The following is a 14,409-nucleotide window of genomic DNA, read 5'->3' as shown; positions in this document are numbered from 1 at the left end:
CATGGGGCTGCTGTCCTGCCCCACAGCCCCACATGTTCCCCATCCCCACTGCTAACCATAGGGCCACTGTCCTGCCCCATAGCCCCATACTCACCATCCCCACATCCCCACGTGTCTCCCCAAGCCCTCTACCCAACCACAGGACCCCCACCCTGCCCCATGTTGCGGCCCCTTGACCCTACAGCCCAGCCATGGGGCTGCTGTCCTGCCCCACAGCCCCACATGTTCCCCATCCCCCCTGCTAACCACAGGGCTGCTGTCCTGCCCCATCTTCCCCACATTCCCCAGCCCCTCTGCCAACCGCAGCCCCACAGCCCCATGCTCCCCATCCCCACGGCTCCCACCCCCCATCCCCGCCCCCCTCAGCGGATGCTGCCATCCTCCCCGCCGCCCTGCAGCTTCTCCCTCTCGATGGACCACAGCAGCTCCTGCACGAAGCGCACCTCGGATGCCACCTGCTCAGCCAGGGCACCGTAGCGCTTCTCCAACCTCCGGTAGCGCCGGCGCAGCCCCCCGGCCGCCTGCATCACATTCCTGCTCTCCTCCTGCGCCCGCTGCCGGGCGGACTCGGCTCGGAGCAGCTCCTGCCGGATCTGCCGCAGGTCGCGGCCGATGCTCTCGTTCTCCTCTTTGTACCACGATTCCTTTTCCTCGTAGATGGACAGCAGGGCCTCGATGTCCTCCCGGAAGGATCTCTTGTTCTTCTGGATCTCACGGAGGGTCTCCTCCGCCGCCGCCACCTCCTCCATCACTTTGGAGAAGCGTTCGAAGTTGATGTAGGTGTTGTTGGGCGGCATGCTGGAGTGAGACTTGATGGTGTATTCCTTCAGCCGCGTCGTCTTCAGCCGCCGTCGCTGCTCTGCCTTCTTCCCACTGTCCTCATTGCGGACGTTCCTCCTCTTGATCACCTGTGGGGAGACGTGGGGATGGGGCAGCGCAGCGGGGCCAGATTGGCCCTATGGGGTGGGAGGAGCACCGAAGGCACCGGAAGGGACTCACAGGGACAGGAGCACAGAATGGGGTGGGGTGGGGTGGATTGAGTTGGGTTGAGTTGAGGTGGGTTGGGTTGAGTTGGTTTGGGTTGAGGTAGGTTGGGTTGAACTGAGGTGGACGGAGGTGGATTGGGTTGAGGTGGGTTGGATTGGGTTGGGTTGGGTTGAGGTGGGTTGGGTTGAGTTGGTTTGGATTGACGTGGGTTGGTTTGGGTTTGGTTGAAATGAGGTGGACTGAGGTGGATTGGGTTGAGGGGGTTGGGTTGGTTTGGGTTGGTTGGGGTTGAGATGGACTGAGTTGAGTTGAGGTGGGTTGGGTTGAGGTGGGTTGGGTTGAATTAAGGTGGTTTGAGTTGAGGTGGGTTGGTTTGGGTTGAATTGAGGTGGATTGAGGTGGGTCGGGTTGAGGTGGGTTGGTTTGGGTTGAGATGGATTGAGTTGGTTTGGGTTGAGTTGAGGTGGGTTGGGTTGGGTTGAGTTGAGATGGACGGAGGTGGATTGGGTTGGGTTGGAGGACTCCAAAGATCTCCCCATTCCAACCCTCACCACAGGCGGGTGCCCCTCAGTACATCAAAGTGCCCAGGACCCCCCACCCCCAACGCCTCCAGGGACGGGGCATCGCTGTGGGGTGGGACTGCCCCACACCTGACCCCACAGAAACAACACACGCTTCCTCCAGACCCCCCCACGCAGGCTGACCCCACCGCATCGCTGAGCCCCACTGCTGACCACACATGGGACATCATGAGACTCAAACCACGGATCTGAGCGCTGTTCCAGTGCCACAACAAATCCACGTGGCTGTGGGGCCACAGCCCACCCCACTGCCACAGCCCCCATCTGCCCCACAAGCCCCAAACCATCACTTGGAAACCCCATACCTTGATCCAGGGGTGCTCCAGGCTCTGAGCTATGGTCATCCGCTTCCTGCAACAGCAGTGGGGTGGGACGGGGGGGGGTGAGGTTGGGGGTTGGGGGGGGGGGGGGAACAGGAGGAGAGGGGACAGGATCAGGGGGATGGGATCAGAAGGGCACAAAATCAGGGGGGCCACGCAGGGTCAGCCCTCAATCCACCGCTTCCTCACAACCCCATTCCCTCCTTTCCATGTGCTGCAGCCACAGGTGACCCCGCAGAAACCAACCCAACCCCACACCGATGTGGGGCACAGCCAGGCCCACGTCAGCCCCTGCCACCCACATCCCAACCCTCACTTGGGGTCCTTGACCAGCAGCCGGCGGATGAAGTCCTTGGCCAACTCGCTGGTGCTGCTGAAGTATTCCTCATCGAAGTCGTAGTTGACGGCGGAGATGTTGGTGAGGGTCTCCTGCTTCGTTTCCCCCAGGAAGGGGGAGGCCCCGCTCAGCCTGCAGCAATGGGGAGATGCTCAGTCCCACATTCCCACCCCCTGCAGCTCCCTCAGCCCCGGCCCCAACTACTCACAGGATGTAAGTGATGACCCCAATGCTCCTGGAAGGGAAAAGAGGAGCTCAGAGCCTCACAGCGTCCCCCCACGTGGCACAGAGGGGACGTGGGGAAAAGTCCTCGCCCCACACCGGGGCTCACTCACCACATGTCAGCCTCCAGCCCCAGTGGCTCGTAGTTCACGATTTCTGGTGCTTTAGGAAGGAAGAAGGGAGAAAACAAACTCATTTTGGGGGGAAAATTGCATGGACATGTGGGGCACCCGGCTCTGCCCCACAGGGAGATAACCCACCCCAGAGGCATCTCTGCAGGATGAGGCCAACATTTCTGAGCCCAGAGAACCCCCTCCCCCCCCCTCCAAAACTGTGCCTCACCCACAAACTCTGGGGTCCCGAAAATGTTCTTGAACTCATTCCCAGCTTCGATCTTGTGGGCGATCCCGAAGTCGATGAGTTTGATGCGAGGGTTGGGCACGTTCTTGTCCAGCAGCATGATGTTCTCCGGCTGTGGAGGGGGAGGGATGATCAGTGCTTCACCCCAATGCTGAACATGCAGCATTCCACAAGCCAGCAGTGTGCCACGATGGCCACAAAGACCGATGGTTGACCAATGGTTGGCCACAAGTCAGCAGTGTCCTCCTGTGGCCAAGAAGGCCAACGGTGTCTTGGTTGACCATGGGCTGACCACAGGTTGACCATGAGTCACAGTGGGCCCTGGTGGCCACAAAAGCCAGTGGTGTCCCAGTCGACCAATGGTTGACCAACAGTTGATCAATGGTTGACCACAAACCAAGATCTGCGCCCCAGCAGCCACGAAGGCCAATGGTTGACCAGTAATTGACCAACAGTTGGCCACAGGTTGACCACAAGACAAGAGTGTGCCCCAGCAGCCACGAAACCCGGTGGTGTCCCAGTTCACAGAATCACAGAATGACAGAATAGTAGGGGTTGGAAGGGACCTCCAGAGATCATCGAGTCCAATCCCCCTGCCAAAGCAGGTTCCCTACACAGTTGAGCAATGGTTGACCAACAGCTGGCCAATGGTTGACCACAAACCAAAATCTGCGCCCCAGCAGCTACGAAGGCCAATGGTTGACCAATAATTGACCAACAGTTGGCCACAGGTTGACTGCAAGACAAGAGCGTGCCCCAGCAGCCACGAAACCCACTGGTGTCCCAGTTGAGCAATGGTTGACCAACAGCTGGCCAATGGTTGACCATGAATCAAGATCTGCGCCCCAGCAACCACGAAGGCCAACGGTTGACCAATAACTGACCAACAGTTGGCCACAGGTTGACCACAAGCCAGCAGGGCATCCCAGCAACCATGAAGGCCAGCAGTGTCCCAGGTGACCAACGGTTGGCCAAGAGATGGCCAATGGAAAACCACAAGCCTGCAGAGCGTCCCAGTGGCCAAAAAGACCAACAGCAGCCCAGCTGACCAACAGCTGACCACCCAACGTCCCACCCAACCCCTACAGCTCCCACCCCCACCCCAGACCCCCACCTTCAAGTCAAAGTGTGCGATGCGCTTGGAGTGCAGGTAATGCACCCCGTCCAGGATCTGCTTGAGGAACTGCGTGGCCTCCTCCTCCGTCAGCGACTCCTTTTCCGCCAGGAAGTCGAAGAGCTCCCCGCCCGACACCAGCTCCAGGATCAGCACCACGTCCGTCTTGTTCTCGAAGATGTCGTGCAGGGTGATGATGTTGGGGTGCTGGATCTCCCTCAGGATGTCCACCTCCCTCTCGATCTCCTCCCTGCTCACCCCCCGGCGGCTCGACGACAGCCGTCGTTTTTTGATGAATTTGGCTGCGTATTCCAGGCCTGTTTTCCTCTCCCGGCATTTTCTCACGATGGCAAATTGGCCGCTGTGGGAGGAAAGAACCTGAGAACCTTCAGCACGGCTCAGGCAATGGGAGAAGGCACAGATCCCAACAGCTGGTGGGGAGCGGGGTTCTCTCGGATGCAGCCAACATCCTCCCCGGATGGGGATGGGGCAGAGCAGCCCCTACAGCAGAGCCCACAGGGCTGCCCCATAAGCTCGGGGTGCATCCCAACCCTGCAGCACGGGATGTGGGAAGGAAATCTCTTCCTCCCACGGACGCAGCAGCTGCTCAGCTGTCCCCACGCTGCCGGGCCGTGCAGGAAGCCAGCCCCACAGCCCTGCTCGTCCATGACCCCAACCTCAGTCCGTAGGCTCGGGGCCGCTCATCCCAACGGATGGGGCTGGGGCTGTCCGTCCCTCCCGCCCCATCTCTCCGCAGGCTCGGGGCCGCTCAACCCCCGCTCCCTTCCCCCAAATCCCCGCAGCGCCGTGGAGGAGGACGCCGCCCCGCAGCCCCGCAGCTCCGCACCGCCGCCCCTACGGCCCCTCCCCGCTGACGTCCGTCCGTCCGTCCGTCCGTTCCTCTCTCCCGGCCCCGCGGAGCCATATAAGGACCGCAGCGCCGCGCCGGCCCCAAATCGCAGCGGAGCGGCACGGCGAAACCCCAAAGCGGTGCGGGACGCGCATCGGGACCCGCCCCACAAACGCGGGGCCGGCCGGGGGCACCGGAGGACGGCAATTTAACGCCACGAATGCCGCTTCCCGCCCGCTTTCCTCCCGCCGGCGCTTCTCCCCGGCCCCGCCGCCCCCCGCTCACCTGCCCAGCTCTTCCCCCATCTCGTAGAAGTCCTCCACGCTCTCCTGCCGGAAGGTGGACATGGCCGCGGTCCCGCGGCTTCCCCTCCGCTCGGTTCAGCCCCTGCGGAGCGGGATTCGCGGCTGAGCCCCGCGCCGAGCCCCGCGCCGCCCCCCGCCCCGCATCGCCCCGCGCCGCCGCCGCACCTGAGCCGCCCCCGCCCGCACCGCCGCCGCCGCATTCCACCACTGCTGCCGGCTCCGCCCCTCCGCCTCCGCTATTGGCCACGGCGCCTCCGACGTCCCGCCCCTCGCGCGCTATCATTGGCTTCTCGAAGTGACGTCATGCTGGAATGCGCGGATGAGGCCGCGCGGGGTGGCCCCGCCCTGTTGCCCGGCCTCGCCCAGGAGCTGCGGGATGCGGGTTCGAATCCCGGCGGCGCCTCCCGGCGGTCCCGCACCGCTGCTCCCCTCCCCCCCCCGCCGCTGGGAATCCCGCAGCTTTGAGCTCTCGGAGGCCGGGGATCCGGCGCCCCGGCATCACGCAGGGACCACGCGTGACCCAGCAAAGCGAGGAGGTGCACGGCCAACCCTTCTTCACCATATCAAATTTATTATTTCCAGTGGCACTAATACATTGGTTGATGCTCATGATGACAATCACACTGCACAAGATCTCCCTGCCTTCGAGTTGCTGCCCAACCACAACACCTCCTCCCCTCCCCCCCCCCCCCCCGGGCCCCCCGGCCCCCCCCCGGGAGAGGGGAAGCAGCCCCCGCACCCCTCAGCCTCTCTTCCCCCCCCATCAGCAAAACAAAGCAGAGACGCTCCTCAGCTCAAGTCAAATAAATATGGAATCAGGCAACTCTAGTTGCATCGAGTGGAAATGCTTCGTTACAATGGCACCGAGCAGGGCCCCAGATGAGTCATGTGCAACACAGAAACCTATAAGGCTGAATATCAATGCTTTTTTTTTTGTTTCCTTTTTGTTTTTTTTTAAAGTCTCCAATCGCTATGGAACTGATTAAGTACAATGCAAAGAGATGGGTGCTGCAGTTCTACCCTCTGCCCGCTGTTACACTAGTTAGTTTGTCTGAGTCCCACACCAGCAACGGTGGGTGCGCAGCCTTTACAACTTGTCCAGGAAGTTGTCCAGGGCTGGGATGCCCTCCTTCAGCCCCTTACGTTTGCGGGTCTCAGCCACCACCTGCGAGGGGCGGCTGGTGCTGTCGAAGGGATCCCCAGGCAGGATCTGCCAGTGGTCAAACACGCACTGGGGGAAAGCCTGGCCGCCTGTGTTGGACCTCAGGTCAGCTGTGAAACCTGGAGGGGAGAGGAGAGGAGTCGGAAGGGGAATCACAGCCCAGCCCCACAGATGCGGGATTCCACCTTCCCATGAACCTCCAGCCTCCCCCCACCGCCACCAACAGCCCACATCCCACCCCACCTCCAGCCCTTAAAGCACAGGACACGAATCACAGAAACACCAAGGTTGGAAAAGACCTCAAAGCTCATCCAGTCCAACCGTTCACCTGTTCCCAACAGCTCCCACTAAACCATGTCCCTCAACACAACATCCAGTCTTTCCTTGAACACCCCCAGGCTCGGTGCCTCCACCACCTCCCTGGGCATCCATTCCAGTGCCTGACCACCCTTTCTGACAAGTAATACTTCCTCATGTCCAGCCTGAATCTCCCCTGCCGTAGCTTGAAGCCATTCCCTCTGCTCCTATCACTGATGACACGAGAGCAGAGGCCGACCCCCAGCTCACTACAACCTCCCTTCAGGAAGTTATAGAGAGCAATAAGGTCTCCCCTGAGCCTCCTTTTCTCCAGGCTGAACATTCCCAGCTCCTTCAGCTTCTCCCCATCAGCCCTGTGTTCCAGACCCCTCACAGCTTTGTTGCCCTCTTTTGAACACGTTCCAGGGCCTCAATATCTTTCTTGCAGTGAGGGGCCCAAAACTGGACACAGCACTCGAGGTGCGGCCTCACCAGAGCTGAGCACAGGGGAAAATGAATGGCGAGCAGGAGGAGCCGCCCCACACTCACCAAAGGACTCGTTGACAGGCAGATAGGCCTTGACCACAAACATGGGGGTGCCAGCCACCTGGGACTCCTCAAAGACGTGGCCACGCTTCCTGTTCAGCACACCGTAGATGCCACCGACCACCTGCTCTGGGCACTGCGGGACAGAGGAGTCGGGGGCTGCAAACCGCCCACCTCTGCTCTCCTCAGGTGGGGAGAGAGGATTTGCCTTACCTGGATTTCCACAAGGTAGATGGGCTCCATGAGCCTGGGCTGGGCGGTGAGCACGCAGGCATACAGGCACCTCCTGGCAGTGGGAATGATCTGGCCGCCCCCGCGGTGGATGGCATCGGCGTGCAGGGTCACATCGTGCACATCGAAGCGGACGCCGCGCATGTTCTCCTCACACAGGACGCCCTGGGTGAGCAAAGGTGGGCTGTGGGGCAGCACCGGGGCCAGAGGGGAGCCCTGCTCCTCCCACCTCCGAGTCACGGCTGCAGGCAGCTCTGGAGCTGCCCGCCGGGCTCCCAGCAGCCTCCCAAGCTCGCGGCCACCGAGGCACCGCGCTGTTCTGCCCCACGGCAGCCCGGCCCCACGCACCACCCCTACCTCCTTGGTGGCCCACTGGAAGCCAGCCACCACGCTGTCCTTGATCTCGTTCAGGTACTGCACTCCCTTGGTGATGTCGGTCAGGATGTTGGGCCCGGTGCCGTCAGGACCGAAGCACCAGATCTTCCTGGCTTCGGTGACGTCCCACTCGTACTTCTCAGCCAGGTAACGAGCTCTTTGCTTCAGCTCCTGGCGAGCAGAGACCTCGCCCTTGTCGATGTCCTCAGCCAAACCGTCAGGGAAGGGCCGGGCCTTCATGTACAGCCTGTTGTGTTTGTTGGGGGACTTGGAAAGGCACATCACGTTGGATTCCTCGCTGACCGTCTCACGGTAAGACACGACGGGATCCGATTTCTGCAGCAACAAACAGCAAGGAAGAGCTGTGAGCCACCAGCCTGCAGCTCCCAGCAGCACAAAGGCTGCCAGCACAGAGCTGTTATGCTGTCCCTGCTGTTCAAGCTGTGTGTCGGTGCCATCAAAGCACGCTGCTTCACAGCCCCTCGCTCAGCCTGCCAGGCTGCACACAGCAGCTGTACCTTGATAGGAATGCAAGCGTGGTCCTCCTCCAGATCCTTCAGGCAGATTTCCAAGTGCAGCTCCCCTGCGCCAGCAATGATGTGCTCTCCTGACTCCTCAATGATGCACTGGAAAAAAAACCAAAACCCAAACATTAAGACAGCAGGTGAGACTTTGGGCTGACAGCAATGGAAGCTCCCGCATGTGAAACACCAGCATTTGCCTGACGGCCTCTGATTTTCTGCCTTGACTCATAGAACTGTTTTAGAAACTCCTTCTGCAGTTCTGGGGATGAGTCAGCATGAGGGAGGAGCGCTCTGTTCCTCCCCACTCTGGGAGGGCTGGAACCAATAACCAACTGCAGCCCCTTCTGCCAGCTCTCCCACTGCAACCACAACCAGAAGCACCACAGCGACTCCTGCGCAGGACTGGGATTTCCTGCAGGCTCACCTGCACCATAGGGTCAGACTTGGCGAGGCGTTTCAGCCCCTCCACCAGTTTGGGCAGGTCTGCAGGGTTCTTGGCTTCCACGGCCACTCGCACCACAGGGCTGACGCTGAACTTCATCACCCGCATGTTGTGAGCGTGCTCGAAGGTGGTGATGGTTCCAGTCTTCACCAGGAACTGATCGACACCAACCAGCCCCACAATGTTTCCACAAGGCACGTCCTCAATGGGCTCCACATAGCGGCCCATCATGAGGATGGTCCTGCAGGGACAGAAGGCTGTTTCACGGCCTCAGAGACACAAACAGGAAGGACAGCTGCCCTCGCGCTGCACCCAGCCGGGACCAACCTTTGGATTGGCTTCAGGTACAGATCCTCCTTCTTGCCAGGCGTGTAGTTGGGTCCCATGATCCTGACCTTCAAGCCAGTCGATACAAGACCAGAGAAAACACGACCAAAAGCATAGAAACGGCCCTTGTCGGAGGTTGGCACCATTTTAGAAATGTACATCATCAGGGGGCCCTTGGGATCACAGTTCTTAATACCTGAGAAGGAAACAGATTTCATTGAGAAATAGCCCCGGTGCCCAGCAGCGCCCCCTCCTCTGCTCTGCCAGCCAGCAGGGAGGAAGATCAGATTGCCCAGAGATCTTTTAAATGAATACAGGCTCAGCCTGAGCCACCGCCGCGCGCCCTGGCTGCCCTCCAGCTCCTGAGCAAGCTCAGCACTCCTGAATCAAGCGCTCACTGCTAAGCCTGTTTGAGCCACGCTAGGAAAGCTGCAGGCTCACGGATTACAAAAGCTCCTAAGCTGTGGGCTCTGGAGAACAAGATAGTTCCAGGTGCTTCAGACCACTGAACGCTCCTGCAAAGAGCTCAGCACAGCAGCAGCCCCACGTACCTCCATGGCAGGCAGCCCCACGTACCTATGGCAGCCTCGTCGTCGGGGGGCCCCTCGTAGAGCAGCTCACAGCGGTACTTCTGGGCCGTGACCGGAGAAGGCAGGTGGATGGTGATCATCTGCAGCAGGGCGTCTCCGGCAGGCAGCCACCGCCTCATCACAGCCTGAGCACAGAGCAGAGTGAGGCAGGAGCCCAGCACGCAGCCCTGCCTTCCTCGCTCCCCTCTACACCTTCCTACCCCAGCAGGGTTTGCAGCTGCAGAGCAAATCCCTACAGCTGGATCAGCCCAACTCATCTCCTCTCATGGAGGATTCAACCCATCTCACCTTCAGCAGGGGTTTGCCCTCCTTGTCCTTATCTTCGCTGTCAAGCTTGATGTCAAGTTTCTCAATCAGTTTGGCTGCCTCATCTTTCTTGAAGGTCATGATTGCATCGAACACCTACGAGAGCAGCAGCAGTCAGGAATGCTTTCAGGACCCAACCTGAGAGCAGCAGCATCTCTAAGGAGAACCTGTGCTGAATCCACTGCCTTCCCAACCCACCGCCCTCCCCTGCTGCACAGAACCACGAGCTCAGCTCGTCTCAGATACTCAAATTTCTTCAATCAAACAAGTCAGGTCAAAGTGAAGAAATTTTCCATCATCACGCACTGCAGCAGAACAAACAGAGCTTAGGGCATCAGCAAGGAGCACACCTTGAAGATGGGATCAAGGATGAGCTGGCAGAAGGTCCTAGGCAGTTTCTTTCCATCAGGGCCAGTAGCAGATTTGCTGAACTTGCCAGTAGCAGGATCAAAATACCTGCAGAAGAAACGAGCCAAACAAATATCAACCTCCAGCTCAGGTGTAAAAGCGTGGCAGCTTCTTTTCCCCCAATCAGCTCAGGGGTGAGGAAAAAAACCAGCACAAGGATCAACTGACTGAGCCTGAATGCCTGCACTGCCGGGTCAGGGCACACAGAGCTGCGTGGGATCGGAACCGACAGCCACAGTCACTCACCTGTCTCCCCACAGCTTCTTCATCATGTCTTCTACTTTCTTGGCACGCTCAGATGGATTCATCTGGGCATCACCCTTAGCAGCAAACTTTGCAACGTACATTTCAGCAAACTGTTTCAAAGTGAAAGCCCAGCCATGCAGGCCAGAACCAAAGCCAACTGTACCAAGCACGGGATCGATCTGAAAGGGAAAAGGATCAGCTGTGGAGGCTCCAGCAGTCAGCCCAGGCAAAGCAAACACTGCAGGCCTCCAGCAAGAGCCTGAAGGTGGGGCCTCAGAGCCACAGAAGCACTGAGCCTTTCTGCGGCAGCGCCTGCCCAGAGACTGCCTGGCCCACACAGCCCTTTTCAGCTCCAGGACCCAAAACTGGATCCTTTTTTCTTCACTTCATCCAGCTCAGCGGATCTGTCTGCAATCAGACCGCCATCCTTAAGGGAACACCAGTCTAAGAGTTGACAATTTGTTTGTTGCTCAGCAGGAACAAAGCACAAAGGTTTCCCCAGAACCCGCAGCTGAACAGCCCTGCACGCAGCTCGCAGTCCAGCAGGGAGTGAAGGGCCCAACATCCCCAAGTGCCCTCCAGCCTCAGCAGGCAGCCCAGGCCCTGCACCCTGCGTCAGCTGAGCGAGGAAAGCCCTGCCAAGAGGAGAACAGCCTCAGCAGGCAGAAAACACACTGGTGTTCCTATACCTCACTGGGTGGGTGCCCCCACTGCCCCAGCCCCACTCCTCCTATGAGTGAAGGCACCGCTACCACACGCAGCTGCTCCCTCCTGCTGAAAGCAGCCTCCCAGCCCTTCACCTACCATGATGTTCCCCATAGGGCCGCTTTCTCCTTCCCCGTAGGTGGAGATGATGACGTTCACATTCTCCACGATCCTCTGGAAGGTCTGGTACAGCTCCTCAGGATCCAGCTGCAGCTCCAGCAGCGCCCGGTCCATCTTGTTCATCATCAGGACGGGTTTGATCCTCTCGGCGATGGCCTGACGCAGCACAGTCTCTGTCTGCACACACACACCTGGCCAACACAGGAGAATCAGTTCTCCTCACCTTCAGCTCAGCCCAAGGCGGGCTGCAGTTACACACGGCTGCAAAAATCTCACCAGAGACGCAGTCGACAACAACCAGGGCGCCATCAGTGACCCGCAGAGCAGCAGTGACCTCCGAGGAGAAATCCACGTGCCCAGGAGAGTCGATCAGGTTGATCAAGAAACCAGAACCATCCTTGCTCTGCTTGATGAACGCCAGATCGTTTTCAGAGAGCTCGTAGAACAGAGAAATAGCTCTGAAATGGAAGAAGAGCTGTTAACATCACCCACTCGTTACCCCTCCGCAGCACTCTGGAGCAAATACAGTTGGAAGCATCCTTTCATCCTTTATTATTTATTTCCAGACAGCTGCATCCAGCCTTCAGGATTTCCTGAAAAGGCCCACAGCACTCATCAGTTCCAACCCCCTGCTGTGTGCAGGTCACCAACCAGCAGCCCAGGCTGCCCAGAGCCACATCCAGCCTGGCCTCGAATGCCTGCAGGGCTGGGGCATCCACAGCCTCCTTGGGCAACCTGTGCCAGTGCCTCACCACCCTCTGGGGGAAAAACTTCCTCTTAATATCCAACCTAAACCTCCCCTATCAGGGAACGTGATCCAGAGAGGCAGGTGGGGAAGATGCTCAGGAGTGTCCACAAAAAGCTCTGCTTTTCACGCTTCTCTGAAATCATAACTTCTTCTGACACCATGAAGTGCCAAAGAGGCACACGGCCTCCTCCTCTCAGCTGCACGTTTCTGCTTTTCCCACCAGCCCAAACCCCTTCTGGCCCCCCCCCCCCCCCCCCCCCTCAGGTGTCAGACCCACAGGCAGCGATGCTCTCAAGGAGGACAGCTGCTCACCAGGCAGCCTCCACACTGCAGGACTCCCAGCCACCAGCTCCATTACACACAGCTGGTGCCAAAACAAGAGGCCAAAAGTCACACTGCGGGAGCACGTCAATGTCCCAGCAGCCATCAAGGTAAGGCTCAGTGACTCACCACAGGGCAATCAATACGTGCTCCTTCTTTTAAGCAATCCAAACAAGTAAAAAACAAAAAACAAAACTAAGCTTTTGAACAAGAAGACAAGAGAAAGGCTGATGCGATCATCTTCATCTCAAGGTGAAACCAGGGTAGGATTCAAAGCATTCCCGAGGTCATTGGGAACACGAGGGCACCCTTAGCAGCAGCACTCACGTAGATTTGATGGTGATGCACCGTTCCTGCTCGTCCTTCCTGGTGTCAGTGAAACGGGTCTCCCCCGCGCGGGCAGAGGCGATGATTCCAGCTTTGCATACCAGAGAATCAGTCAGGGTCGACTTGCCGTGATCAACGTGGGCGATCACTGACATGTTCCTGATGTTGGCCTTTTTGTCCATGATGGCCCGTATCTGATCTACCGTGAAGTTCACCTTGGAGAAAAGGACGAGAGAGGAAAGGAAGACGCGCTACGTAACAGAATGGCTCCATTTCTTCATACGTGGCACCGTCAGGTTTAACCTCACAAAACAACAAGCTGGAAAAAAGGCCAGGGCACCGCAGGGAGGACCGGGCCTGAGGTGCAGCAGCCAGCAACGCGCCTTCAAGCTTTGCCGCACTGACAGCGCCGCGGGCCGCCCTCCATCCTCACCCCCCGCTCAGGGGAGCCCCGCACCGCGGAGCCGCAACGTTACGTAAGCGCTCCGGTAGCCGCACCGCAACGCCGCATCGCCGGCCGCCGCGGAGCTCCCGGTTAACGACGCCCAGCGGCCGCCCCAGGCCCCGGCCCCGGCCCCACCCCTCTCCCCTCACGGCGGCCCGGGCCGCAGCGCCAGGCCTCGCCCCGCCACGGAAGCCCGGCTGCCCTCCCAGAGCGGACATCCCCGCCCGCGCAGCCCGCGCAGGACCCGCTCAGCTCCTCTCGAACGGCGGCAGGACGCGGGGCCTCACCATGGTGGCGGATGGAGGTGGATTCTCCGGGGCGGGGGGGTACAGCAATGGCGGCAGCGGCGGCCCTGTCTCGCTGGCGAGCGCAGAGCGGGCGGAAGAGAACGCTGACGTCAACCGCCCCCCTTTTATAGGGCAGCGCCGGCCGGGGGGAGGAGCCTGAACGTGCGCGTGCGCAGACGTGCCTCTCTAGCACCCTGCTGCCGGCAGCTCTATGGTCGGGCGGTGAGGTCCTCCAAGGGCCGCAGCCGGGCTCCACGCAGACCCCGCTCAGAACCCGCAGCGGAAACAACACGGCCACCGCGGGAACGACCCGGAGAACGTATTCGGGGCGCTCCCCGAGACCACGAGAGCGCCTCCCCTTCTGCCAGCAGCGCCGTGCAGGGCACCGCGGGGCGCGGCCCTGGCCGCAGTGGGACCCTGCCGGGAGTGGGCAAGCCCCACCCCTCTCGGCGTCTCCGGCCCAGCTGCGCGTGCGCCGGCCGGCCGGCACCGGGGAGGGCACAGGGCTCTCCAGCGCCCCCTGCGGGCGGGGAGGAGCGCGGCGCCCCGGGCCCGGCGCGGCACGGAGCAGCCCGAGGTGCGGAGGATTCCCGCAGCACGGCGTGCAGCCCGGGGCGCTGCGAGCAGCGGCTCCTGCGGCAGAAGCCCATCGTGGGCGAGCAAAGAGAAGATCCAACCAGGGCTGCGGCGGAACATCGCTCTCCATCTCCACACCGCGAGTGCTTCGCTGTTGTTTCTTCCTCTTCATCGGCACCGCAGGACGCCGTGGCTCCGTTTCCATCAGCTGCAGTGCAACAGAGCTCTCCCAAACCTGCAGCATGCTGTCTCCCGGCCCCATCCCACGGGGACAGTAGTGGGGTGCAGCAGGGACTGCTCCGGCCTTGGGGGCTGTGTCTGCTCCTTTCTTGTGACACGAGTTATCAGCT

The 14,409-nt window shown here is 60.2% G+C and overlaps 2 protein-coding genes and 1 non-coding gene across 3 annotated transcripts; all 3 read right to left on the bottom strand.

The window, feature by feature from the left end:
- Positions 1-362: 362 nt before the first annotated feature.
- On the bottom strand, positions 363-5,269 carry DAPK3 (death associated protein kinase 3). Its single transcript, XM_042887526.1, has 9 exons — positions 5,242-5,269; positions 5,057-5,158; positions 3,922-4,282; positions 2,790-2,919; positions 2,561-2,609; positions 2,434-2,460; positions 2,205-2,357; positions 1,874-1,919; positions 363-908 (listed from the first exon to the last, which is right to left on the bottom strand). The coding sequence occupies exons 2-9, from the start codon at positions 5,116-5,118 to the stop codon at positions 363-365; spliced, it is 1,374 nt and encodes a 457-aa protein (XP_042743460.1). The 5' UTR covers positions 5,119-5,158; positions 5,242-5,269.
- Positions 5,270-5,982: 713 nt separating this feature from the next.
- Positions 5,983-13,633, bottom strand: EEF2 (eukaryotic translation elongation factor 2). Its single transcript, XM_042887548.1, has 15 exons — positions 13,484-13,633; positions 12,752-12,966; positions 11,632-11,813; positions 11,335-11,546; positions 10,531-10,709; positions 10,227-10,332; positions 9,859-9,972; positions 9,557-9,695; positions 8,981-9,176; positions 8,636-8,894; positions 8,206-8,313; positions 7,670-8,023; positions 7,295-7,477; positions 7,085-7,217; positions 5,983-6,357 (listed from the first exon to the last, which is right to left on the bottom strand). The coding sequence occupies exons 1-15, from the start codon at positions 13,484-13,486 to the stop codon at positions 6,164-6,166; spliced, it is 2,577 nt and encodes an 858-aa protein (XP_042743482.1). The 5' UTR covers positions 13,487-13,633; the 3' UTR covers positions 5,983-6,163.
- On the bottom strand, positions 10,113-10,182 carry LOC122188892. The gene has a single exon (XR_006181671.1). It is a non-coding gene; the product is annotated as a small nucleolar RNA SNORD37 (small nucleolar RNA).
- Positions 13,634-14,409: the final 776 nt, after the last annotated feature.

The sequence above is a fragment of the Lagopus leucura genome, unplaced genomic scaffold (assembly GCF_019238085.1).
Source record: "Lagopus leucura isolate 7727_CA_CO unplaced genomic scaffold, USGS_WTPT01 Super-Scaffold_100091, whole genome shotgun sequence".
In the NCBI taxonomy this organism is placed as follows: domain Eukaryota; kingdom Metazoa; phylum Chordata; class Aves; order Galliformes; family Phasianidae; genus Lagopus; species Lagopus leucura.
Note: the sequence above shows the minus strand (reverse complement) of the source record. Positions and strands in the feature narration are given on the sequence as shown.